Source organism: Poecilia formosa, unplaced genomic scaffold (genome assembly GCF_000485575.1).
Source record: "Poecilia formosa unplaced genomic scaffold, Poecilia_formosa-5.1.2 Scaffold124, whole genome shotgun sequence".
Lineage (NCBI taxonomy): Eukaryota > Metazoa > Chordata > Actinopteri > Cyprinodontiformes > Poeciliidae > Poecilia > Poecilia formosa.
In genome coordinates, this window is record NW_006800063.1 from 96,994 (window position 1) to 122,189 (window position 25,196).

Sequence of the window (25,196 nt, forward strand, 5' to 3'; positions counted from 1 at the left end):
TGAGTAGAGAGTGGACATGAATTGAAAGACAGAAATTCAAAGCGAATACAATCGGTGTGAGTAAGCCGTTTCCCCACATATTTTCATCTGGAGTCTTATCAAAGATGCAACAATGACTCAACCGCAGCTGAACGAGTTTATTCCTCCCCCGGAGTGCCCTGTTTTTGAGCCCAGCTGGGAGGAATTCGCCGACCCTTTTGCGTACATCAACAAAATACGACCAATTGCGGAGAAAACTGGCATCTGCAAAATCCGACCACCACCGGTGATTATCTTTCTTCTCTTTCATTTATTCTGAATTGTTCGAGTTTGTTGCGTGCTGCCGTGGTCGCGGCTGTTGGGGGTAATTTTAGCAGACAAAGTTGTGTTTTTAGACGGCTTTTCAACATGGCGGATTGCGGCTCCGTTGTAAGCTAGCCCGAGCTGGAGTTGCTGGCACCAACGGTCAGCAGCTTTTTCAGACGGGAGGAAATCTGTGTCTTCATCCAAAATAACCCCCCTATCCCCCCAAAAAATTAGACCTGCCTTTAATGATGCGCTCTGTGAAAAATGCGACATATTTTAAAACGATAATAGAAACGTTGAAGTTTGCCAGTACGCAAATATAATGTAAATTGTTTACATTTGCGCAGAATCAAGTGCTTCCTGGAGTCGGGGCCCCCCAGAGAAAAGAGAGAGAGAAAAAAGGGAAGGGCAAAAAAGAGAGTCTCAAAATTTTGAACTGTTTATTTGACTATTAACGTATTTCGATGTAAAACTGAAGTTTAGTGGGCTGGATCTGACAGATTTAGCCAGCATGAGGCGTGAGTTGGGCCTGTTTAAAGCTGCAGTTGTCTGACATTAACGTACGTGCTCGGTGACCAACTGTTTATGGAGTGAAAAGAGTCTCTCAAACTGGACACTTAATGAACACTTTTTGTTTATTTGCTGCCTTTTTGTGTGGCATCTCTTCACCCGATGTGCGATGATCGATGTTGTTAAATGTTTAGGGCACAAAGACTTAACCTATTTTTTTTTTTTTTTTTTTTTTTTTTTTTTTTTTAAATGCTCGCAAACTGACTATTTTTAGAGCTCTGGATAAATGGCTGGGTTTTATACCATATTCCACACCACTGACATTTCATAGCTGACAAATATTTCAAAAAAAAGAAAAAAAAATTATACATGTATTAAAATGATTGGCGAAACAAATTAGTCTCAATTTGACCCTTTTTTTGATATAACAAATTGCAGAGACCTTCTTGAAGGGTGTGCCCAAACATTAACTTGCATTAGATAAAACGCAGATTCTGCCCAAACAAATTATCTCTGCATGACTGCTGTGTGTCTCTGGCTTGTATTCCCCTTTGTCATTATTATGCCCTGGATGAAAGGGGTTTTGTGGGGCCTGTGTATTTTCACATAACGTGGCAGTGGTGTCCTGCAGAAATTTGGAAGCAGTAAAAGGCCCACTTTGCACGGTCTAACCAGACAGCCAGGGGTACAAGGAACTGAATTGTTATCAAAACCCGGTGGGTGGGTGGGGTGACTGCTTTTCAGTGTTTGCTCATCCAATGGTAGGAAAAAAAAAAAGCCCAGCTCATGTAAACAAAGGCCACTGAGAAAAGGTTTGAACAAAGATTGACTGCTGATGCCTAGCTCATCACCAGAAGAAGTGAATTAAGATTAACTAATGCAATTTTTAATTTAGTTTTTATTTGCACATGTGCACTTGGATCTGTCACAATACAGTGTTTGTTTAAAATAAACGGGTAAGAACTTGATGATCATGTTACAAATAGACTAGAAACTAATCTACAATTTCCATTGAAGTGTATGTTTAACTCTTGGAAAGTATCTTCCAGGTATCTAGTCGCTTGTTTGAGCTTTTAATAAAGTCGTTTTGTTTCTGTAAGGAGAGTTTAATGCAGTTTGACGCCTCTATATATAGTAGTCTGTGTTTAGAGCTTTCCTGAGGCAACCTCTTTGCTCCATTTTATTTCCGTTTTTCTTTCCCCCCTCCCCCCCCTCTCTTCAAAAAAAGTTTTTGAAGCGGAAGTAAACATTTCACCACAACCTGTTTCTGATCAGAGATTTCTGGGTGCAGAGTATGTGGTAAGAATTTCCTCCAGGGTTCTGTGCAGGTTAGAGATGTTTTTAAGCCTGCTTTGTTATTTTGTAGACGTATAATAAACTGTTTTTTTTTTTGTTTTTGTTTTTTTTGTTTATTTTACATGGAAGATTTTTAGGAATGAGGAGTTATCCTAGTCTCATCTTGGAAGAACAATATCACGACGAGAGTTGTTAAAAATGACTCTTAAAAACTGAAAATGAGAGCATTTTAAAAACTGTTTCTAAAAATGCAGTTTCTGAACCAAGTTAAGCTGTTTGGGACTTAACTTCAGTGTGCTTTTGTTAGTCACTGACCCTAGACAGAAACAATTCCTGAATTTTAATGAATATAGGCAAAACAGGAGTAGAAGTGGTCAAACTACATCCGTTAAGTGCAAAGAATAACTTTCCAAACATCGCTTTATTATTGACAAATGTGTGCATAAAATAACTGGTTTCTTGAACAATAATGAGAGTTTTTTTTTTAGCTTCTATCACTATGTGTTAACATACTACAGTAGCAGAGTTTCAGGTCATTACTTTAAATCATCCATATGTGAAAGAAAAAGCATTGTGGTGACTGCAGCTTCCGTTTAGTTTGTCTAAACAGGGGTGTCCAAAGTCGGTCCTCGAGGGCCGGCATCCTGCATGTTTTAGTTCTCTATTGGTTGTAACAACCTCCTCAGCAAGTCAGTGTTCTGCTTAGGCCTTCTAACAGCCATCATTTGATGCAGGTGTGTAAAACCAGGGAGAGAACTAAAACATGCAGGATGCCGGCCCTCGAGGACCGACTTTGGACACCCCTGGTCTAAGAATATATTTAAACTGGGCTAAAGGCTACTAAGGAACCCCATGGTACGCCTTCAATAGCGTCCTTTGTCTGAAATCAAGACATTTCATCCTTTTTTGCTAGTTTTATTCATTCTAATTCAGTCCTTCCAGCAAAACATGAAATATTTCAATGTTTACTATAATCATGCACTTAGTGAGAGAGGCCCAGCTTCCCTTCACACTCCAGGACAAATTTTCACCAGTCGTTTGACTCATTTGCAAATCCTCTGTCGTACAAGGAAGTGTGCCATCACACTTTTAACAACGCACAGCTGAAATTCGTTTGCTGATTGTTGGACCACAACTCTGTTCTCGAGGCTCGTAGGAAGTGTGTGTGTGTGTGTGTGTGTGTTTGTTTGAGAAATGCTGTTTAAGAGTTTGATAAGAATCACAATGTTTAGACTGGTAGCAGCGACCAATACACTTCAGCATCTGCCTCCTTGTGGCTCTTATCTATCTTGGTTTGCAGAAATTCATTTGTCATGCAAAGTAATCAGTCATTTTTAATAAAGTGGTTATTTTAATTAACATTTCTGCTGCTTATTTAATTATTAAAAAGTATCGTATGAACTTATTGTATACCTAGTTGGTTAATGCTGAGCCCAAAAGTAGCAGGAGGGCAACAAAAAGAGGTTGTAGACCGCCAGCTTTTGAAAACTGCATCCACATTTTTGCACTGTTTTCCAGGTTCAGTGAATCTGTTCACACTGATTAACAGTATTGGTGATGATATGTAGCATGTGTTGAGTTTCACTTCTTTTTTTTTTTTGGTTGTGGAGCTGGGGAGTTGAATCTAACAAATAATTAATTAGAAATTGACTGTAAAAGTCAACATTCTGCTTTTTAATATTTCAAAACATAAATGCCATTACACTGGAATGTCACCAGACATGGACACATTATACATTTATGTTCCCTGATAATGTCATTCCAGCAATAATAATAAAACAAAGAAATGTTGCCATTTCTTTGTTTGTATATTTATTAAATATTGTTCCCTGAGAGGTCAGAGTACATGTTATTTTACTAAAAGATTAAAGGGATTCCAGTTTTGGCTGAAGATGTTTTCGTTTTTTGGTTCCGTTTCAACAGTTTGGGTTCATTTTGGGTGGTTTTTGGGGTTGTGTTGAGAGCTGGAGTGAATTTGTTCAACATTCCAGTCAGAGGACCCAAACAATGGCCCATTGCAATTTCTCAAACAAAATAATGTCTTATCGCAAAACCTTCGGCACAGATTAACCAAAGTGACAGGCAGGATCGCGATTCTTTGGGCACAGTTTCCTAAACCCAAACTTTTTTTTTTTCTTTCTTTCTCCGGTACCTGGTATGTTCTGGCAACAATTTCTCTGTAGCCACAAAAACCAACCTTTATTTATTTTTCTTTCCTGCAGGAATGGCAGCCACCTTTTGCTTGTGATGTTGACAGACTAAAGTTCACGCCACGAATACAAAGGCTTAATGAGTTGGAGGTATTTTTATTTGTTGCATTTAAGTACTCGTATAAAAGTTGAGCATAGAACCATCTTTCTTTGATTAATTCATCACTGTGCTCATTCTTCTCTCGCCCAGTGAGAAAGTGAGAGTGAATAGCTTAGTTTCTCTAAGACGGCCTGTTTTTGTTTTGGTATGCACGGCTTTATTCAGTGATTTATTTGTTTTTCCTCTAGGCTCAGACTAGAGTCAAACTCAACTTCCTGGATCAAATTGCAAAATTCTGGGAGCTCCAAGGATGCACTCTGAAAATTCCTCATGTCGAAAGAAAGATTTTAGATCTGTACCAACTCAATAAGGTGAGTTAGACGATGACAAATTTAAGTGCAGATGTGCACAGAAGACGTCGCTGAATTATTTGAGTTCTAATTTTTTAGACTTTTGTTCAAATGTTTACCAATTTGCCCTCGCATAATAACACTCCTCTTTCAAACATTTTCACTTGCTTTTTGTTTAAGTTGGTAAATGAAGAGGGAGGCTTCGACGCGGTTTGCAGAGAGCGCCGCTGGACTAAGATATCAGTCAAGATGGGATTCGCTCCTGGCAAGGCCATCGGCTCTCATCTGCGGGCGCACTATGAGCGGATCCTCTACCCATATAACCTTTTCCAGATTGGATCCAATCTGCCTGTACGTCCCATCACCTGTTTTCTATTCGCTGCACCAGTCATCACTCTTATTGCTTACAGCTGTGTAGAAGTTTATTAGACTACTCTATAAGCCCTTACAACTCACTTTTAAGCACCGTGATGTGATGTTATGAAGTCAAAGTGGACTAATAAACTCTTTTTTTTCTTTTTGTAAAATAAATGTAATAATCTTTGATGGATAACTCTTGGATTTGTTTTAGTTTGCTTTTATTTGGAACTGAAAAGCTGCTGAAAAAGATTCAAAACATAAAAATCAAAATATTATCTTGTAACATTATTTTTGATTCATACTCTTTTTTTTCAGGTGTGTGTTTGACAGAATATCACCTTTTTTCTATTCTTGTCTTTATGGATTAACACAAATATAACAAGCTGATTTTATATTTTTAATTGCATTTCTGATAACTATTTATCAAACATGCTGCTTCTTTATACTTAATACAGCAGGGAAATGTTCTGTTCAATTAATGCACTGCAAAGAAAACTTTACCTGTTTTGAAGCCATTACCTTTTAAAACTTTGGTATATTTTAACACAGGTGACCTTTAAGGTATTGTTATATTTTGACATCAAATTGTCCTGTCGGTCCTTTAGAAGGCCACCTTGACCAACGACACTAAAGACAAGGAGTACACGCCACATGACCTGCCACAGCGCCAGTCTGTGCAGCCCCAGGAGACCTGCAGCATCGCTCGGCGGGCTAAACGAATGCGATCTGAAGTAAGTCTGTCGGATTGTGTTTTCTTGTCAGTTCTCCTGCGACTTAAAAGTATAAGTCAGTTTCACTATTGCCGATTGACGCCAATAGTGCACAGCTGGTGAAAGTATAAGCACCCAACATATTTGTAAATGAAGGTTTTTATTGGCTCACTCACAGTGATCATCTTGAATTCATCTTGGATTTTTCCAACCAGCCTCTGGATCCGTCTGACTGACGGTGTCCTGCAGTGGAGGCTATAAAAAAAATAAAAAACGTGACCCTTGGAGGATTAATCAGGGGAAAAAAATGTTGTTTTTTTTGTAATGTCATATGAATAATCCAAAGCCCTGAAGATGAAATTTGAAATGTTTAAATGCTTTTTTTATTTCGTTTTACCTGTGTCCATTTAATTCAAATTGTAGCTTCTTTTGACCACAGCACGAGTTACTTACACCACAAACAAGCTGGCGACCCAGTTTTAAAAGTAGTTGACCTTTTCAGTGGTTTTGTTTGTGTCTTGCTGGTCAAACTCACTCCGTTTCTGTCCGTTTCTTCCTTTATGACTGCAGCGGCTCTCTTTCAAAAAAGAACCTGGTGAAATTTGTGAGAATCGCCCCAATCTGAGGAGGAGAATGGGAACCTATGTTGGCAAACCAGAACCTGGTAGGACTAATAAATGGAAAAATGAAATGTTTGGTTCTGTTTTTAGAGACTCCTAAAGTTTCTGTTGAATGTCCATCCTTGTCTTTCAGTGAGAATGGCAGTCACTGAAATAAAACAGGAGCCAACTGAACACACGGACCCAACAGAACACGAAGAAATCGATTTAAATAAAATAAACAAACCTCCACAAAATAAAGTAAATGGTTTATGCTTTCAACTGAGGCAGAACTGTTTGTCTTGTTTTTTACTGCTTGGAAGTTAACAAGTCCGTCGTCGTTTGTCTCTCCGTAGGTGGACCAGTACATGTGCCTGATATGTGGTAGTGGGAGCGCAGAGGACCGCTTGTTGTTGTGCGACGGCTGCGACGACAGCTATCACATCTTTTGTCTCATCCCGCCCCTTCACGACGTCCCCAGAGGTGACTGGAGGTGCCCCAAGTGCCTGGCTCAGGTGAGCTGCTGGTGTCTGCTCTTAACTGGGATTCTATAACCAAACTCCCAGCAGGCCTGATTACGTTGAGCATCTGTTGTTGTTTCTGTATGTTTTGCAGGAATGTGGTAAACCTCCTGTAGCATTTGGGTTTGAGCAAGCCAGCAGGAGCTACACCCTCCAAGCTTTTGGAGACATGGCTGACTCGTTCAAGTCTGATTACTTCAACATGCCAGTTCATGTAAGCTTACATCACCGTGTGTACTTGCAGTTTATCTTCTAAAGGGTCCTGAGCTTTGTGTTGCTCTCTTCCCTAATATTGCTGTTTTGGTGGCTTAATTTGCAGTGATTATGTGGATGGGAGTTATTTAGGTTTTTAAGGAGAAATTGGTGAAGTGGACAGGTAATTATAACCATCATAAAACGTTTGATCAGTTAAACTGGTTTTAGCATGGGCCTGAAAAGGTTTTCAGTGGTTTCAGGTTTGGTTCAGCTGAACAGGGCAGCTTTGTAAATGAACACGTTGATGGATAAATCTCCCAAATTAATTGGACCTCGTCTAAAATCTGCAGCTGGGGCTCCGGTTACGAGCGACTTCTCTGTTTTTAAAATACTTTACATCACAGTTCATAAACTCAATAAACAGTTAAGTGCACCAAAGTTGTTATCATATATTGAGCCTTATAATACCAGCGATATGGATAAGATTACAAATTCTAGCAGTAAATAAAAAAAATCACTGCAAAAAGCAGAATTTTGTCTAATTTCTGAATTGGTTTTAACGACTGCGGGGTCTCCCTGAGGGCAGTCCAAATGATTTCACCCTTTACACTGATTACGATGAACATCATCACATCATGTGAGCTGCAGCTGCTTCCTGTGTTGGATGTTTACCTGCTCAGTAGACACTCGACAGACAGGAGCGTGGGAGAGATCGGTACTCGACACAAAGGATTGAGTTTATGAACCAGGAGAGCAAGTCTTTCTCCTAGTCTTGTTTATACATGGTGATTCAGATTAGCTAGAAAAACATGTTACACACCTGACTGCTGTATTTATTAATCCATTTGTGCTGATTCAATGGTAACCATTAAATAATAAAGCGTCGTGTGTTTTGGTGAAGTGTTAGAGCAGAACAGCAGCTCTCTAAAACTCCCCGAGAAGTCAGAGAATGTTCTTCTACAGAAACTCATTTGGAAACAAATTGTGTCCTTTTTGAAGAAAAGGACTGAATCAGCATCCTGAAGAGTCGAGCTGATCACTGTAAGCCATGTAGAAACGTGTGCTATTTTTTTTTTCTTCAAAACAATGTATGCACACATTTGATGTGATTTTCTATTAAACTTCTTAATTTGCTACATTAACCTTTAATAGAAACTTTTAAGTGTTCAGAATGTGTTTACAGTTCAGAAAATGGGGGGCGGCGGGAGAAATAACATAATTTGGTAAAATAGTACAATTGAAGATGCAAAGATTTCATGTGTGCTACATGAAAATGTTCTGTCCAATTTCAAGTTGTTGGACAAATACATTTTTCCCATCTCACAGGAACCAATTTTAGCGTTTGTGTTACTGATGATATGAGTAAATCTAAACGAAGGCACTGATGACATGCCTTAAAATAGTTAGTTGTGTGTGAATGGGGGCTTATACCTGTTTATACACAGATTAGTGGTGAAGAGTCTGGTTCACGCCTAAAAGAGGGCAGACAACAAAAGAAATGGCATGATAGACTAATTTTTATTTATTTTTTTTTTATCCATCTGGTTCAGTTGTTTTGGTTCAGCAGGAATGCGGCAATATTGCAATGAGTGTTTTCATTTTCAGATGGTTCCTACTGAGCTGGTGGAGAAGGAGTTTTGGCGACTTGTCAGCACCATTGAGGAAGACGTCACTGTGGAGTACGGGGCAGACATCGCCTCCAAGGAGTTTGGGAGTGGCTTTCCTGTGAGAAACAGCCATTTTGAAGTCTCTCCAGAGGACGAGGTATTGTTTGTCTCTCAGGATAGTACACTTCTCTACTGTTGGAGCAAGATGTTGTTTTTTTTTCCCTTTCTCATTAGTAAACGTTCACATTGAGCCACTTTTGTTTGGAAATATGGTTTCTACAAAAACGAAAAGGTTGATAACTTCTTGATGGCTGTAAAGAAAATAAAAAAAAGAGCTCAAACTGTGAGATATTGATGCGGGTTAGAGAGGAGTTATTTTCTTGGTTCCGTCTGAGTGTGTAGTGGAGGCGGAGTGCTGAGACCTGTGTCTGGCCCGCAGCATTACCTGACCAGCGGCTGGAACCTGAACAACATGCCGGTGCTGGACGCCTCGGTGCTGACTCACATTACAGCTGACATCTGTGGGATGAAGGTTCCCTGGCTGTACGTGGGGATGTGCTTCTCTTCTTTCTGCTGGCACATCGAGGATCACTGGAGCTACTCCATAAACTACCTTCACTGGTAAAGAACCCTCTGCTGCCTTGTTACAACACTGTATTCACCCTACACTGCGAACAGTTGTTGTTTTTGTGGCTGACTTCGCAGGTTTAGATGCATCTATATGCGTTTATGGCTCACCTTAGTTTGTTTTTTGCTGATGCAGATTTTAACAAATTACAATCTCCTTTAGAGAACTGCATTTTACAACATTCAAAATGTATCTCCCTAGATTCAAAAACCCTTTGAAGGATGCAACCCAGCAACTTTGCTGTACCACATTCAGCCTTTCTGCTACATTGTTACATTGCATCCGTACTGAAAACAGATTACTGTATTTCTTTTCTGACCTGGCAGCTTAGCTGAAAAGTAGCCCGTTTTTTTTCTGTACATGTTCCGTCTTCATAAAATGTTTCAACAATACGTTACTTAATGTAAAATGATGTGGTGTAGATAAACTTAAATGAAAGTCTTCGTCTTTCTAATGAAGTTGTCTTGTGTGCAGGGGTGAGCCAAAGACGTGGTACGGAGCTCCTGGTTATGCTGCAGAGCACCTGGAGTCCGTCATGAAGAAACTGGCTCCGGAGCTGTTTGAGTCTCAGCCTGACCTGCTCCATCAGCTCGTGACCATCATGAATCCCAACACGCTGATGAACAACGGCGTCCCGGTAATCTTTAACGCTCCTTTAGTGTCGCTCGTTAAAGAACGCAAAACTGCCATAAATTATTAATCATAATTGCATTTTTTTTATTATTCACAATGTAGCATGAAATAAAAATCCATTTTTCTGGCTGTGTGCAGATCTACCGCACCAACCAGTGTGCAGGCGAGTTCGTGATCACTTTCCCCAGAGCTTATCACAGCGGATTCAATCAGGGCTTCAACTTTGCTGAAGCTGTCAACTTCTGCACCATGGACTGGGTGAGGAGTCCTGCTTGTACAGCAAAAGATTATATCTGCATATGAGTCGACTGGTCTAATCCCTTTGAACCAGTTCTTAAGGAATAGGTTCTTTAATTTAACGTAAATGTGATTTTTGTTCTTCTGGAGACATCTAGCGTGAACAGATTTTTATTTTTTTATTTTTTGTCAAAACGCATTAGGGATATGCAACCAGCCTCATGGATTGATGCTGGTTTTCATTCTGTCACCTGAACTCGCTTTCGTGTTTTCTGGCAGATGCCCATTGGCCGTAACTGCGTGGACCATTACCGTCAGCTGAGCAGATACTGCGTCTTCTCCCACGACGAGATGATTTGCAACATGGCCTTCAAAGCAGACACGATGGATGTGGAGCTGGCGTCGGCGCTGCTGGAGGACATGACCGCCATGATCCAGGAGGAGAGGAAGCTACGAGAAAAGATCGACAAATTGGTGAGAAGCGAAACGTCTTCGGGGTTTAGTTAATTTACTTTAAAAACAGGAGGCTGAACAAAACTTAGTTTGAAGGCGATGTTCAAACCAACTTGTAGGAGACCTGCGTTGTGATGCTGCGTTTGGCTTCATTTTCTCCTCTGTGGCTCTGATGTCTGGATGTTTGTCTCCAGGGCGTGGTGCAGTCTCGACAAGTTGATTACGAGCTGCTCCCAGATGAGGAGCGGCAGTGCTGCAAGTGTCGGACCACCTGCTACTTGTCTGGCATCGTTTGCTCCTGCAGTCCTGACAAGATGGCTTGTTTGTACCACGCCCAACACCTCTGCTCCTGTCCCCATAGCAACCTCACACTCCAGTGAGTCTCCAGTAACCAAAACAACTGAAGAAAAGTCGCCTGTGAATTTTACTGCCGTGTCGTTTTAGATTTTTGATTTCATTCAGAAATCTTGGGTAAAAGTAAACGAGTTCTTTTAAAATGTACCCTAACATTTGCTGAGTTTTATTAAATAATAGCTCTGGAGACGTTTGTTAAATCAAAATAATTACAGCTCGCGTCATCTTTTCCAACAGTTTTAAGTTTACCCTCGACAAATTATATCCGCTGATGGAGTCGGTGAAGCTGCGGTCGGAGTCCTACAAAGAGTGGCTCTCTGCTGTTGAAGACATTGTGGAGAACAAAGGAGCCAAGAAAAAAGGTGCAACATAACCTTCATGAAACGTCACTCTGAGACGTTTTAGCAATTGGTTTTGCTCTCTGTGTTTCCTGAGACACAGTTCTGCTCTCTGCTCAGGTTTGGAGGAACTTCACAGCTTAGTGGAGCAAGCTGAAACCAAGGCTTTCCCTAAAATTAGCCTCCTGGATCAGCTGCGCACCGTCACCTCTGAAGCTGATAAAGTTGCTGTGATGGCACAGCAGCTTCTCAACGGGAAGAGGCAGACGAGGTACTAAAAATAAGCTTCAGGTGTGGCTGGACCGATCCAGCTGCATTCCTGCTAAACCATAAAGAAGGAAATGCTCTGTTTTGTAGTCAATCAAACTAGGAATGAATCAGGCTTATTTCACTGAAGTGCGAAGGGTTTTTATTTGTTATAAATTATGTGTTGGTAGTAGCGGTGTAGGAGTATTTATACCAGGGAACAGCAGGAGATGTAAACATCAGTGGTACTGGAGGAACATGGGCTCACATCCAGACGGCTGCTTGTAGCAGCCAATCAGATTAAAGTCCTTACTTCCTAAAACACAAGCTGGAGGAGTGCTAGTGATGAGAGGGGTTTTCCCAACAGCTGTGTGTGCTGCATTCAGGTACTGCTGGGCTATCAAAGTATCAAAACAACGCCAAAGTTATGTTTTTTTTTGTTTTTTTTTTTTCAAAAATGGTCACAATCTTATTTCAAAATTTGCATAATCTATCAGGCATTGGCTCTACCTACTTATACAAACGCAATCAAATCTCCATTCAATTATGTGTTTTTACTACTTTTTTATGTTTTTGAAAATAAAAACTTAATAATCTCTGAAATGACATATTTGTTGTTTCTACCTAACCAAAGTACAAGAAATATTTTTGTATATTTACCACACTTGATTTTAATAGGCTGTATTTGCCAACTTGTTCAGGTATTTAGAGATTAAACCAGCATTGCTTCTGTTCTGGCCTTTTATAACAACAGAGCAAAGCTGGTTTAGAATAACAACCTAATCTTTCTGCCACAGATCCAGAGGACGTAGCTCATTTTCTTTACTGTCGTTTTGAATGTCTTTCATTGTGTGTATCAGGTATCGTTCTGGAGGAGGAAAGTCCCAAAACCAGAACGAGTTGACTGTGGAAGAGCTGAGGTCCTTCGTCCAACAGCTGGACAACCTGCCATGCAACATCCGACAGGCTCCTTTACTAAAAGTAAATGTTTTAATCAATATTCATAGAAAAGTTGTGTGTTTGTACCAGCTCTTTTTTTTTCTTTCCCCCAAATGCATTCTTCTTTGCTCTTACAGATGCAAAGAGGCTTGTATATATTTCATTGTGCTGCAAAAACAAAGATTATGTGAAACGACCTAACCCTTGTTGTGACCTCCAGGACCTGCTGACCCGGGTGGACGACTTCCAACAGCGCAGCAACCGTCTGCTGTCCGACGAGGCGCCCAGCCCTCAGGAGCTGCAGGAGCTGCTGGACATGAGTCTGGGCCTGGACGTGGAGCTGCCGCAGCTGCCGCTGCTGAGGGAGCGGCTAGAGCAGGCGCGCTGGCTGGAGGCGGTCCAGCAAGCCAGCAGCCGGCCCGACAGCCTGTGTCTGGACACCATGAGGAGGCTGATAGACCAGGGAGTGGGCCTGGCCCCCCACAGCTCCGTGGAGAGAGCCATGGCTCGCCTGCAGGAGCTGCTGACCGTGTCGGAGCAGTGGGAAGAGCGGGTGCTCGGCCTCATGGACGCCAGGTAAGAACGTTTCGTGGGTGCTTGAAATCCTTCAATGCTTGAATTTAACTTGGGTGATTTTTGTTTTTCAAGGTTTTGAAAGTGCTCAATTTCGCTATGAAGTCCTTGGAAGTGCTTAATAGTCCATCTGCACAGCTTTGCAATAAAGTTGTAGTAAACCTTTAGGAAAAAGGAGTCTTTACAAGAAATCAACTTATTATTTGTATTTTGTTTGAGCTGGACGCTCATTTACCTTGACACTAACCAATTTGTTTAATGTAATGAGTATTTATTGTACCTCATGACTCAATCTTTGAATTGGGGGATTTGTTTTTGTTAGTGTTTTGTTCTCAGATCAGTCAGATGTATAGTGAGAGAGACTTTTCAAAACATAACATTTCATTAGTTGACCTTTTCCCTGCTGTAGAATATTATCACAAGATATTAATCACTGTAATATCATTTAATCATGAATTATTTGTTTTTAGTTGATTTGTACTGTTTTTCTTTCCAAAATATGGTGCTGAAAAAGCTGTACAACTTACCTTGAAAATGCTTGAAAAGATCTTGAATTTTACTGTGGAAAAAGTGTACAAACCCTGTATTTTGTTTTTTTTTTAAATTTTGTTTAAATTTGCTTCTCTACACCTAAAACTTTAAGGTCCATAGCTGCTTTAAATAAGCAGATTAATGAGACTCGTATGCCTCATCTTGTATTAATGTAGCACAGAATCACAAAGGAATGCGATAGTAAAACTCTCAGCCAACGACGGTCTCCTTTCTCTTGGTAGGCCGTATCCCAGCATCGAGACGCTGGATGCCGCTTTACAGGAAGTGGAGAACATCCCTGCTTATCTGCCCAACTGTCTGCAGCTGAAGGATGTTGTTGCTAAAGCCAAGAAGTGGCTTAACGAAGCAGAAATGCTCCAGGTAAAACACTATTTTACCATACATCTCAAACGGGTGAGTGAGTTTGGACATTAAAGTAAAAAATGTTTTTCTTGTTTTCAAGATGGGGGGACGGATCCCTGTGCTGGACAGCCTCTCTGAGCTGGTTCTCAGAGCGGATGGCATCCCGGTGAGGCTCGACCTGCTGGGCCGACTGGAGGCTCTGATCAGCGACGTGCAGAGCTGGAAGGAGAGCGCAGCGAAAACATTCCTACTGAAAAACTCCCCCCTGTCGCTCCTCGAGGTTAAGAGATTTTGGAGTGCAATTCTGTACAAGCCTGCTTCCCACTTGTAGTTAAAAATAATTAAGACGTCTTTTTTTATTGCGTTTTCAGGTCCTCTGCCCAAGATGTGACGTCGGTTCTGGGCATCAGAAGTGCAGATCTAAAAAAGTAAAAGAAGCTCTGCAGCTCAATAAAAAAGCTTCCCTAAAACTGGAGTCGGTGTGCGACGTGGAGAGAGCTCTGTCTGAGAGCAAAGACTCTCCGTCTGCTGTGAGTACACCAAACAAGCATTCAATCAATCCTGATTAATCGATTATTGATGATCAACTAATTTTGTGACCGACTAAGCATTAACTGGAGCATACAGACTCAAAAAGATGCCATTTCCTGAAAGAGCAACACATTTGTCTTAATTACCTGAGTAATTAAGACAAATAATAAAAAAAATATATTTTGCATTGAAGAGTTGAGACAAAAACCTCTTTGTCTGTAAATGGTTCCACCCAGAACTCCTCGAACGGCAGTTATAGCTCCACACTGTTTAAAACAAATCCTTTTAAGCAACTTTTGCTTTCAAATTATTAATCAGTTATTAAAAAATAATCAACAGATCAGTCCTGCACTGTATTGATACGTGGAAAAGGCAGAGCTTTTCACATGTTGATATTGGAAGTATTTTTTAGTTGTGCATGAATCCTTTGCTACAAATGCTTAAACCGTGCACTAAAGGAATGATATGCTATTGCATCTTAGGTAATAAAATGTCTCTTATTTAAAAACCAAACTGAATTATTAGTCATTTAATGCATTTCTAATATTGTATAAAGTCTTAAGCGGTTAAATAGTTGGTAAATTGTCAGAATAATTGATTTAATGAAATAGTGGTTAGATGCTTACATTCAAGCTATAAGTGCTTGAACACACACCTACCAAATTAAACAGTTTTGTTCATTGGACACACAACTGATTGCAATGAAACAGTGACTCAAATACAGATTAAAAACAATATAAATGTGATGTAAAAATAAATAAAATAATTTCAGTCACAGAAGGAAGTGTGGCTGAAGTTACTTTTGACCTGTGACGACTCCAGTTGTAAATGAGTCTGCTGCTCGTTGGCAGAGTTTGTTTCAACCTGATCTTCTCTCCTCTTCAGATGAGCGCTCTGGCTGACGTGCGGCAGAGGGAGATGGAGCTGCTGCTGGCGCTCAGAGCGTCCAACGAGTCCAAACTTCTGCCTGCTGAAAACTCCTCTGCACTTACTGTCTGCGTTTGCCAAAAGGCCCCTTCAGGCGCCATGGTTCAGTGCGAGCTGTGCCGAGACATTTTTCACCGCGACTGCGTCACCACGGCAGCAGAGCTGGAGTACGGCCAGGCCTGGCTCTGCCCGCTGTGCCAGCGGTCGAGGAAGCCTCCTCTGGACAAGGTTCTGCCGCTGCTGGCCTCGCTGCAGAGGATCCGGGTTCGTCTGCCAGAGGGAGACGCGCTCCGCTTCCTCATCGAAAGGACGGTGAGGTGGCAGCACAAAGTCCAGCAGGCCTGCACCGACGGGCTGCTAGAGAGAGTGGCAACCACGGTGAGTTTGAACGTCTTACAAAAGTATTCGAACCTCTTGAACTTTTTTTTTATCTCTCCCATGTTAAACCCACAAACTTTATTGGATTTTATTGGGATTTTAATGACAGAGCAACACAAAGCAGTGCTTAGTTTTAAAAATAAAACGCATTCATTTGTTGATGGACAGATGGAGAGAGCAAAACACAAATAGATCCTGAACGAAAACCCATCTGAGGCTGCAAGAGCCCTGAGAGTTTAACATGCATACAGATGTAATGGTTTAGTCCAAAGCATGTTCATCTGGCTCAGTCAAAGTCCTGATTTAAATCCAACTGAGGATCTATGCCAGTACTATGTTCACAGGAGATAAATGGGGGGAAAATGTCACCCTGTAGAAGTACAGAAATGGTAGAAACGTTCTGGAATGAATCCAGAATGACTGAAGAGACGCACCGAACTTTTCAGATCTTTATAACAATTTTTGGAAACCACTTTTTTTTTCTTGGATTTTAAAGTAATGAATCAAAACCCAATAAAATGCATTAAAATTAACAAAAGATGAAAAGTTCAAGATGGTGAATTTCTGTTGAAGCCTGTCAGGAGATCTGTTTGTCTAACGCAGCAAATTGTGTTTCAGGGGCGACTCGGACCTAAAACATCTTCATATTTGACTCAGGAAATAAATGGTTCATTTCACACAAAGCATCTCTCTATTCCACTCCAAGGTTTGTGTTGTTAGCTGTCCTCTGGAGAGTGTTTTTATTTTATTTTTTAGTTTCTTTTTAATGGTAATGCATTTGTTGCAGCACTTGGTCCTGAGCTGGAGGAGCTGATGGTGGAGGGTTTCCTGCTGCAGGTCACCCTGCCTGAGACCGAACAGCTGTATAGATATCTGCTGTACAAACTGGCCCCGCCGTCCTCACACAACTCCCCCAGTAGGAACGGGGCAGAGCAGTCCGACGAGGGGAGCCCCCGACACAACAAGGTACACATCGACCTCCGGGTTCGCTTGGGTCGCTCTGAAAACAAAGAATCATGTTCATGATGCAATGAAAAGCCAAGCTAAAATGGGCTTTTAAAGCGTTTTTCAAATGTTTGCAGAACGGAGGCTCCAGTCTGAAGAAGGAAGTGAACGGACAAAGCAAAAGGACTAAACGGCGGAAGGACAGTTCAGAATCTCAGCACAGCGAGAAGGCCAAAAAGTCTCGCAAGAAGAAGCCGAAGAAGAGCAAAGAAAGGAGCGAAGAGTCAAAGAGGACAAGTTCCCCCTCGCACACCTCGTCGGATCCGGCTCTTTCTGATTCGGAGGAGGACTTCTCGCTGTGTGCCGCACCGTGGTGCAGAGAGCCCGAGGGCGACGAGGTCTGTTTTAATCACCGACTTCACCTCGTTCTTTCACTTTAGTCTTTTTACGTCACATTCATCCTGGTATTGTTGTCATTTCAGGTGAACTGGGTCCAGTGTGACGGTAACTGTAACCAGTGGTTCCACCAGGTCTGTGTGGGACTGTCTGCCGAGCGCGCCGAGAAAGAGGACTATATTTGCATAAGCTGCACACAGCCCGATTACGACCGAGGCGAGTGAAGACCAAACCGCGATGTTGAAGGACGAGCAGTCGTTTTTTACACCAGCCGCAGCACCGAAGCGCACACGTGAACTCTGTGTCTGCTGTGGCTTCTCCTTTTTACCTTCTGGCTTGCCCTCAGTGAACATGGTGCTATTTCCTCCCCCCTCCTCCTAGAGTTACTAAAGACTTCTGTCACTGTTTTTGTCACTCGGCTGTTTTTTCAGCTAATCAACTAATCCTTTATGAAACTTTCCAAGACTGGACGCAGATGTGGTTTGAGAAAAAAAACCAACGGCGCAGGGATTTCTTCTGGTTTTTTTTTTTCTTTTTTTTTTCCTCCCAACCAAAAAATGTCACTTTGACATTTCATAACTGTTTTTCTTTGACCTACATCTGAACAATGTGAAGCTTATCTTTTCCTTTTAGAGTAAATATTATTTATCTGAGCAATAGCTGAACAGATTCAGGTTCAGTTTTCACCTGAGCTATATTTGTGTGTAGAGAAACTTTGATAAGATGCCTTCCTGATGCAAAAACCCTGAAGAATTCACCTCACAGATCCTAAAATGTCACTCAGTACAGTAGATATTCGTGCACCTCTCAACAGAAAACGGCTCTTTATCTCCTACCAGTGCAGATGTTTGCACCTGATCGTTTGCCCGTATCCCTTAATGATTCACTGGCTTAGACGTGAAGTTGGGTTTCCTTTTTGCGCCGTCTGCAGGGGGGAAGATGAAAGTCCTGGAAAAGACTCGAGGATGTTCACAAAGTGAGAACGAACGGCCCGACATTAAAGGAATGTACATTTAGTTTTTTTGGGTGAGTTTTCCCTTTATGGTTGAGGTTGAAAATATTGTGTTGGACTTAGATTTAACACAGACTGTGTGATTTATTCGCCACGGGTATATGACCTTTTTCTTGCTCCTTTGGATAAATAATATAATTCATATGTTGCAGTTTGCATTATTAAATAAAATGTTTGTTCCCATGTGGGCTCTTTGTTTCTCTCTAAACATGTAAAACGACTTTTTGGTCTGAATCCTGACGGTTTTGCTGTGTGGCAGAAACGGGTAACATGTATTCAGGAAACATTGTCAGGTTGCTGCTTGAAAGCACAAACTAATTAGAAAGTTAACTCTAAAGGACCATAAATGCCACTGTATTAAATATATAATCCATTATTCTGTAGCTGATTAATTAAATATTGAATTCCTTCAAAGTTTCAGTGATTAATATTTTCTTGCGTGATTTCTGGCCTTCGCGAAACAATTGAAGCCAATTGCCTTAAAATTAGACGAGTTAATTTTCACAGCAGCTGAATTACAAACCAATCGGTGTTAAATAACGCATCCATGACATACTGCTGAAAAAGGGAATTAGTTGTGTAAGCTTTAGAAATAAATTCAGAATTTAAAAAATCCAGGTATTTTTAATTTAATTTTTAAATGACATAACCATAACGCTTAGTTTAGGAAATGTAGTGGCACTTTGGCTGTTTTTGTGATCAGGAAAATATGTTTTACTTTATGTAGGAGATTTTTTTTTAAAGAAAGTGTTTACAAATTTCCTATGAAGTTTTTTATGGTTACACACAGTATTTTACTACGTATGATAAACATGTATATTTGATTCATTTTCCATGTTCAGTACATTTAGGGTAACCTCGGATCAATTTGGAAAATGTCAGGGGGAAAAAAAAATTCTCTCCCACCATGACAAATATTTGACTTTTAACTGGAACCACATGCTTTGGTGAGATTAAGCTTAGATTTCACTTTTTGGCAACAAACATTTCAGCCTGGACTTGTATAAAACAAAGGATGAAGCTGTGGGGAAAATCACCTCATCCCCCTTGATTTACAGGGTGGTGGGTCAGAGGTCACAGGCCTGTTTCTCTTCTAACGGCTTTAGGAACCTTGTTCGAGTGACAGCTCAAAGATCCCCTGAAATACCTGGACATTTTGAATAAACACTAATCAAGACAGGTCATGGTTGTGACTGTAAACCATTTAAGACAAAAATCTCCAGAGAAGAGAATATAACCAAGGACTTTGTAAAAGGAAATGGACAAATGGAACAAGATTAAGTGCTGTCCTGCTAAGAGGGTAGTGCAAATTGAGCCTCTAGGTACTCTTTCTTATCAATTATTTCTTTTAACATGGGATTTTGTTCCCAGGAATAAATGTACTGAAAGGTTAGAGTTTTCTAAATGCCCCAATTCCTAACTACTACAGTAAGATTTATTAAAATATGTCAGATTGCCAACATATTTAAAATTTCATTACTTTTTTTTTTTTTTTTTTTAGGAATTTAAAGCTAATAATGGTTAAAATAAATGTGTGTAACTGAACCCAAAAGAACAACCAGTATCAGGTTGTGACATTAACTTGAGCCCACTGAGCCTGTCAGTCTGTACTCAGGGAAAAGGCTCAAACCGCGTCTGTCGTCACCATAGCTATGGTCGTCACCATGTCGCCATCTTCCTCCAGTTGTTGTTAGCTTACTTGCTAAGGAGGCTATATTTATCACCAGCATTTAGCACTCGCAGCTGGGTCGGTGTAGGTTGGCGCAGCGTCTCCTTTTCGTCCCGTCGCCATGGACGATGAATATTACGGAGGGGCTGGAGACTGGGAGAGCTCTGAGGGACCGCTGGTGAGAGCGGGACTTGTTGCTGTTCAGCTTTTATGACCGTTAGTTAGCATTAGCTCGGTTAGCAGGGTAACCGGCTTTACCCCGGTTTACTCTTCAGATATTACTGTTCCTGTGAGCTTTCTGTGATATTTATGTAATTGCATTACATCAAAATTAGTTGTATCCACTTTAAGGGTTTAATAAATGTAAAATTATAATGATACAGAGCATTTTTTCAGTTGAAAACAGTTGCTTCTGTTTGTAATTGACAAACGATTATGGCATTTATATTCAGTAACTGCCTTAACGTTTCATCCTGAATTTCGTATCAGCTATGCATACTCCGATCAAAGTGTAAGCACACAGTATTAAACTTGTGCATACTTGCATTTTGCACCTTGTCATTAATATGCAAAGCCATCACTTTAAAGTTGCCTTAATGTATAGAAAGAAAGCGAGATATGTTGAATTACCTCTGCAGGCTTTTAGCTCCTGTTACAGGCATATTATTGAATCTTTCAGGAGGATGGGTACGATGAGGAAAATGATGGAAAAGTTCAGGAGGACTGTCTGCTGAAATTCTCCAGCAGGGATTACATCATGGAGCCTGCAATATTCAACACCCTCAAAAGGTGAAGTTCTTCTTTAAAATACCGCACAAGTTTAACCTTTGTGCGTCTCTTACATACACGCACAAATCACTGCCATTAAGTCCTCACACAACAATATTCATCAGCTTTTTTCATAAAAACTTTAGCTCTGCTCAGAACTAACACATATACGCATTTCCAAGTGAGTCAAAATTTATTAGCCTGCAATTGGAAAAAGCTTCATACAGTAAAAATGTATGTCACTACTTTTCTTTAAATTTAAAGGCTCACATTACATTATGATTGCATAAATTTATATTGTAACTCTAGTGAGATTAAAAAATGTTTTTTGACCCAAACATTTGTCCAGTGGACACAAATACTAATAAAGATAAAACCTTGACATACGTAAGACCCCGAGCACCTCCACTTTCACACAGCTGCTATTATTTATTATATGACAAAATAATCAAGTGTGTTTGATTTGGCAATAAGTTATTGTTGAAAATATTTAAACTGGCCAGAAGGGGGCGTAATTTATCTATGTTTGCAACATTTAAGAAACAATGACGTGAGAAAGCATTTACCCTAGCAAACCAGGTTGCTTTGGATAACGGTTTTCCTCTAATGAATTAAATCTCTTTTTATTTACTCTGGGTATTGTTGTCTGATGTTACAATTAGTTTGATCTGCAACAAATAGATGTGATTAAAAAGCAAAAACATAAGAAGTATTAAAAGCCCTGCTGCTGCTGTTGCAGATATTTCCAAGCAGGCGGCTCTCCAGAACACGTCATCCAGCTTCTCTCTGAGAACTACTCTGCTGTTGCACAGACTGTTAATCTGCTGGCAGAGTGGCTCATTCAGATGGGTGAGTAAAGAAATACAAGAAAGCTAGCAAGGAAACGCCTCATCAACTGTTTATATTGTGGAGTGTAATCGATGTTTTGTTACTAATCTGTAAGCCGTTTTGTTGGGCTACAGGTGTAGAACCGGCTCAAGTCCAAGAGCGAGTAGAAAACCACCTCAAGAGTCTCCTGATAAAGCACTTTGACCCCCAGAAAGCCGACTCCATCTTCACGGTTGAGGGAGAGGTGGGTGTTATAAGCAGGAAGGAGCAGATTCATCACATTTCAGGCCCTGTTGGAACTGCATGTCAGATTGCAATCATTATCTTATGTCATCATATAGTATTTAAAATGTCCCTCGTTTGCTGTCTGCAAAATAATATATTTACCCAGAAGGATGGATACTTCAATATATATTGTCCAGTACTGCTCAAAAAAATAAAGGGAACATTTCACTTTAATTTTGTGTGTGGCTCCAAATCCAGGCCTCCATTGGTTAATAAATTTGATTTCCATTGATGATTTTTGTGTGATTTTGTTGTCAGCATATTCAACTTTGTACAGAACAAAGTATTCAATGAGAATATTTCATTCATTCAGATCTAGGATGTGTTATTTGAGTGTTCCCTTTATTTTTTTGAGCAGTGTATATTGTCCAGAAGCTCACAGAAAGTTTTAATGATTTCATAATGATGGAACAGGTTTCATTGTTGCCCCGCAGCCTCATCATAATGTTTCACATTTTGCATATTCTCCCAGTATCTCACAGCTCTAGTCCGTACGAACCAGTCCAGATTTACACCGTCTGATTTGTTTTTAGACTCCTGCTTGGCTCGAGCAGATGATAGCACACACAACATGGAGGGATCTCTTCTACAAGCTGGCAGAGGCTCACCCCGACTGCCTAATGCTCAACTTCACTGTAAAGGTACAGTTATATATTTTCTTTGATTTGATCTAAAATTATTTACATTAGATGAACCAGTTATTTCTTCTGAAGTCCTGCTGCTATATTTACTGCACTCAGTTTTAGTTAATTCCAGTATATCCACAAATAAAATGATGTGTAGGCTGGTGGCTGAAGAAGCGTCCTCATATTTTGTTTTTGTTTTTTTGTTTTTCTTGTTCAGCTCATTTCTGATGCAGGCTATCAGGGAGAGATCACCAGTGTTTCCACAGCGTGTCAGCAGCTGGAGGTTTTCTCCCGGGTGCTGAGGACGTCTCTAGCCACGCTGCTGGACGGAGGAGAAGAAAACCTGGAGAAGAACCTGCCAGAGTTTGCTGTGAGCCTTTCTTGTGTTCCTGTTTTACTTATAGGCGTAGGCAAAGTTGATGTTTCTAAAAATACATAAATACCAGAGGCATAGTTCCTCTGATCAGGCAACAGATTGAACTTTTGAACTCTGATATCGAGACAAATTTAAGGAAGTTGGATTTTGTTTTCAACCAATCAGGATCTCCTGAATGTCACACGAAATAACTTGTCAAAAACATTTATTGCTTCAGAAATATTTCTAATCCAAGAAGATTTGTGTCTAAACAGAAACTTCAGATGATTGTGTATTATTTTATTTTCACTTATCAAGGCTCTTTCACCAGTAGAAACGACTCAGACTTAGAAAGATTTAAAAACAGAGGCGGGTAGAGAACCCACACTCAAGTGAGAGTAGCGCTACTTCAACATATTTATACTCAAGTAAAGGTAGAAACTAGCCACCGAGGGAATTACTAAAGAGTAAAAAAATTATTTGGTTAAAAGTACTGAGTAACTGGTCAAATTATCACTTATTTAGTATTTAAAAATGACATCATCAGATGAACCAAAATATAAATTTGAATGAACATTTGGTTTTTTAAGGATGAAAATGACAATAATTTGTGCAAGTAACAAAAAAATGACAAAATCAGGCAAAAGAAAATCTTTCCAAATCAGTTTCTTTCAATAAACTTTAATAGTAAACTTTAACAAAAACTGCAGGTCTGAGTCTTTGTCCTGTACGTTTTTGGTTAAAACATGTTTGTATGACCAGTTGTTATCGTAACAGTTTGGATTCTTATAAAAAGCGTCTGAACGTGTTCCTGTCCAAACATGATTTTTATTTAAAGGTTTTTAATTTTTTGTCTTTTCATGTTTTATTTTTGATGCTGTCTTTGAGAAACATGTTTATCACATGAATTTTATCTCTAGAAAGGGTTATAAATAAAATTGACCATTTCTGTAGTTTGAAATAAATTGTATCCTCTTGAGAAGAACACAATTTTCTAAGACCTTTTAGCTGACAATATATTAATTACATAGTAGATTATTAACTTAAGAACGATGCATCTCTCCTGTTCATTTTCTACTTTTTGAAGAAAAGTTCAAAGAAAACAACTGAAGGCCTGATTTAAATCAGCTTTATAAATGGAAAGAGCTCATTTGGAAACTATGATCTTTTCTGCTCTTCTTCTGTCTTCTGCAGAAAATGGTGTGTCATGGCGAGCACACGTACCTCTTTGCCCAGGCCATGATGTCCATCCTGGCTCAGGAGGAGCAGGGCGGCTCCGCTGTTCGTAGGATCAGCCAGGAGGTCCAGAAATCGGCACATCAGAGGTACGGCTGCCTCGCAATTTAGCAAACGTTACAGAGCCAGGATGGACAAGGTTCTCATCTAAACTGAATTAGATGGAAGAGACAAAAATCTAATAATTAACTCCCCGGAAATCTCCCCTCATGCTTTTGTTGTAGCCAGTAAGGTGGCTGGGTTGCTTGTGATAAGTGTCAGTAATAACCCTGATGCTGTGTCTGTCACAGGGGTCATGATGCCAGTCAGATAACCCTTGCTCTTGGTACGGCAGCAGCCTACCCTCGAGCCTGCCAGGCTTTGGGTGCCATGTTGTCCAAAGGAGCCCTGAATCCTGCCGACATCACGGTTCTCTTCAAGATGTTCAGCAGCATGGACCCTCCTCCTGTGGAGCTGGTAGAGGAGACGAAACCTCTCTGATTCTGTTTCCATTCGTTGCTTCTGATGACTGAACCTCTGCTCCCGTCTGTAGATCAGGGTACCCGCCTTTCTGGACCTTTTCATGCAGTCACTTTTTAAGCCTGGATCAAAAATTAACCAGGACCATAAACACAAATACATCCACATCTTGGCTTATGCTGCCAGCGTGGTTGAGACATGGAAGAAGGTACAGAATATAACGACGCTCTTTGCACACTGTATCTATTACTAGCAAATCACTAACATTAATGTAGTTCCTAGGATACACCTTGGACTGTTGGGTGTTTAATCTGATTTTATATTCTAGACTGACACATATTTCTAAACTGGAATGAAAAGGCCAAATGTTTTAAAAATTTATTTTGTTTTAATACCAGAACAAGAGAGTCAACATTAATAAGGAGGAGTTGAAGACGACATCCAAGGCCATTGAGACCGTGCACAACCTCTGCTGCAATGAGAACAAAGGAGCGACGGAGCTGGTGGCTGAACTCGGCACTTTGTACCAATGCATCCGGTGAGTCAGACAAGAAAACATTTACACTAGAAACTCAACAAAAGATATTTAAGGTTTTGTGTTTTTTTAGCTTTTCAAGATTCCATTTGTTGAAAGAATCATGACTTCAGAAAAACTAAAAGGGCTTTTCACTAGAGGTGTGCTGATCAATCGGCCACCGATCATTATCGACCGATTTCCGTGAAAAAGTGTGTGATCAGTGATCGCCGATCACGGTCTCTTGTTGCCGATACCGATCACCTGCATCTCATTTCCAACCTACCTG

At 40.4% G+C, this 25,196-nt stretch overlaps 3 protein-coding genes across 3 annotated transcripts in view; 2 read left to right on the forward strand and 1 right to left on the reverse strand.

Annotated features, from left to right (window-relative positions):
* Window positions 1-18,350, forward strand: kdm5ba (lysine demethylase 5Ba). Its single transcript, XM_007561185.2, has 27 exons — window positions 1-265; window positions 4,314-4,391; window positions 4,590-4,712; window positions 4,872-5,042; window positions 5,657-5,782; window positions 6,332-6,425; window positions 6,515-6,621; window positions 6,717-6,875; window positions 6,976-7,095; window positions 8,682-8,840; window positions 9,123-9,304; window positions 9,786-9,948; window positions 10,083-10,202; window positions 10,461-10,655; window positions 10,829-11,010; window positions 11,226-11,350; window positions 11,447-11,597; window positions 12,433-12,553; window positions 12,732-13,087; window positions 13,858-13,996; window positions 14,079-14,258; window positions 14,350-14,508; window positions 15,395-15,814; window positions 16,433-16,520; window positions 16,602-16,780; window positions 16,897-17,157; window positions 17,242-18,350. The coding sequence occupies exons 1-27, from the start codon at window positions 113-115 to the stop codon at window positions 17,377-17,379; spliced, it is 4,449 nt and encodes a 1,482-aa protein (XP_007561247.1). The 5' UTR covers window positions 1-112; the 3' UTR covers window positions 17,380-18,350.
* The window catches only part of ctsz (cathepsin Z), a 22,301-nt gene continuing 9,393 nt past the window's right edge, over window positions 12,289-25,196 (reverse strand). The window contains exon 7 of the mRNA XM_016676000.1: window positions 12,289-12,301. The gene's annotated coding sequence lies outside the window, so the exon portion shown is untranslated. The remainder of the gene's footprint in view (window positions 12,302-25,196) is intronic.
* nelfcd (negative elongation factor complex member C/D) overlaps window positions 19,797-25,196 on the forward strand; it is an 8,125-nt gene continuing 2,725 nt past the window's right edge. The window contains exons 1-10 of the mRNA XM_007561187.2: window positions 19,797-20,014; window positions 20,516-20,625; window positions 21,344-21,453; window positions 21,567-21,676; window positions 22,251-22,358; window positions 22,561-22,713; window positions 23,893-24,023; window positions 24,225-24,390; window positions 24,467-24,601; window positions 24,792-24,931. Coding sequence (XP_007561249.1) covers window positions 19,958-20,014; window positions 20,516-20,625; window positions 21,344-21,453; window positions 21,567-21,676; window positions 22,251-22,358; window positions 22,561-22,713; window positions 23,893-24,023; window positions 24,225-24,390; window positions 24,467-24,601; window positions 24,792-24,931 — 1,220 coding nt within the window. The 5' untranslated portion in view covers window positions 19,797-19,957. The remainder of the gene's footprint in view (window positions 20,015-20,515; window positions 20,626-21,343; window positions 21,454-21,566; window positions 21,677-22,250; window positions 22,359-22,560; window positions 22,714-23,892; window positions 24,024-24,224; window positions 24,391-24,466; window positions 24,602-24,791; window positions 24,932-25,196) is intronic.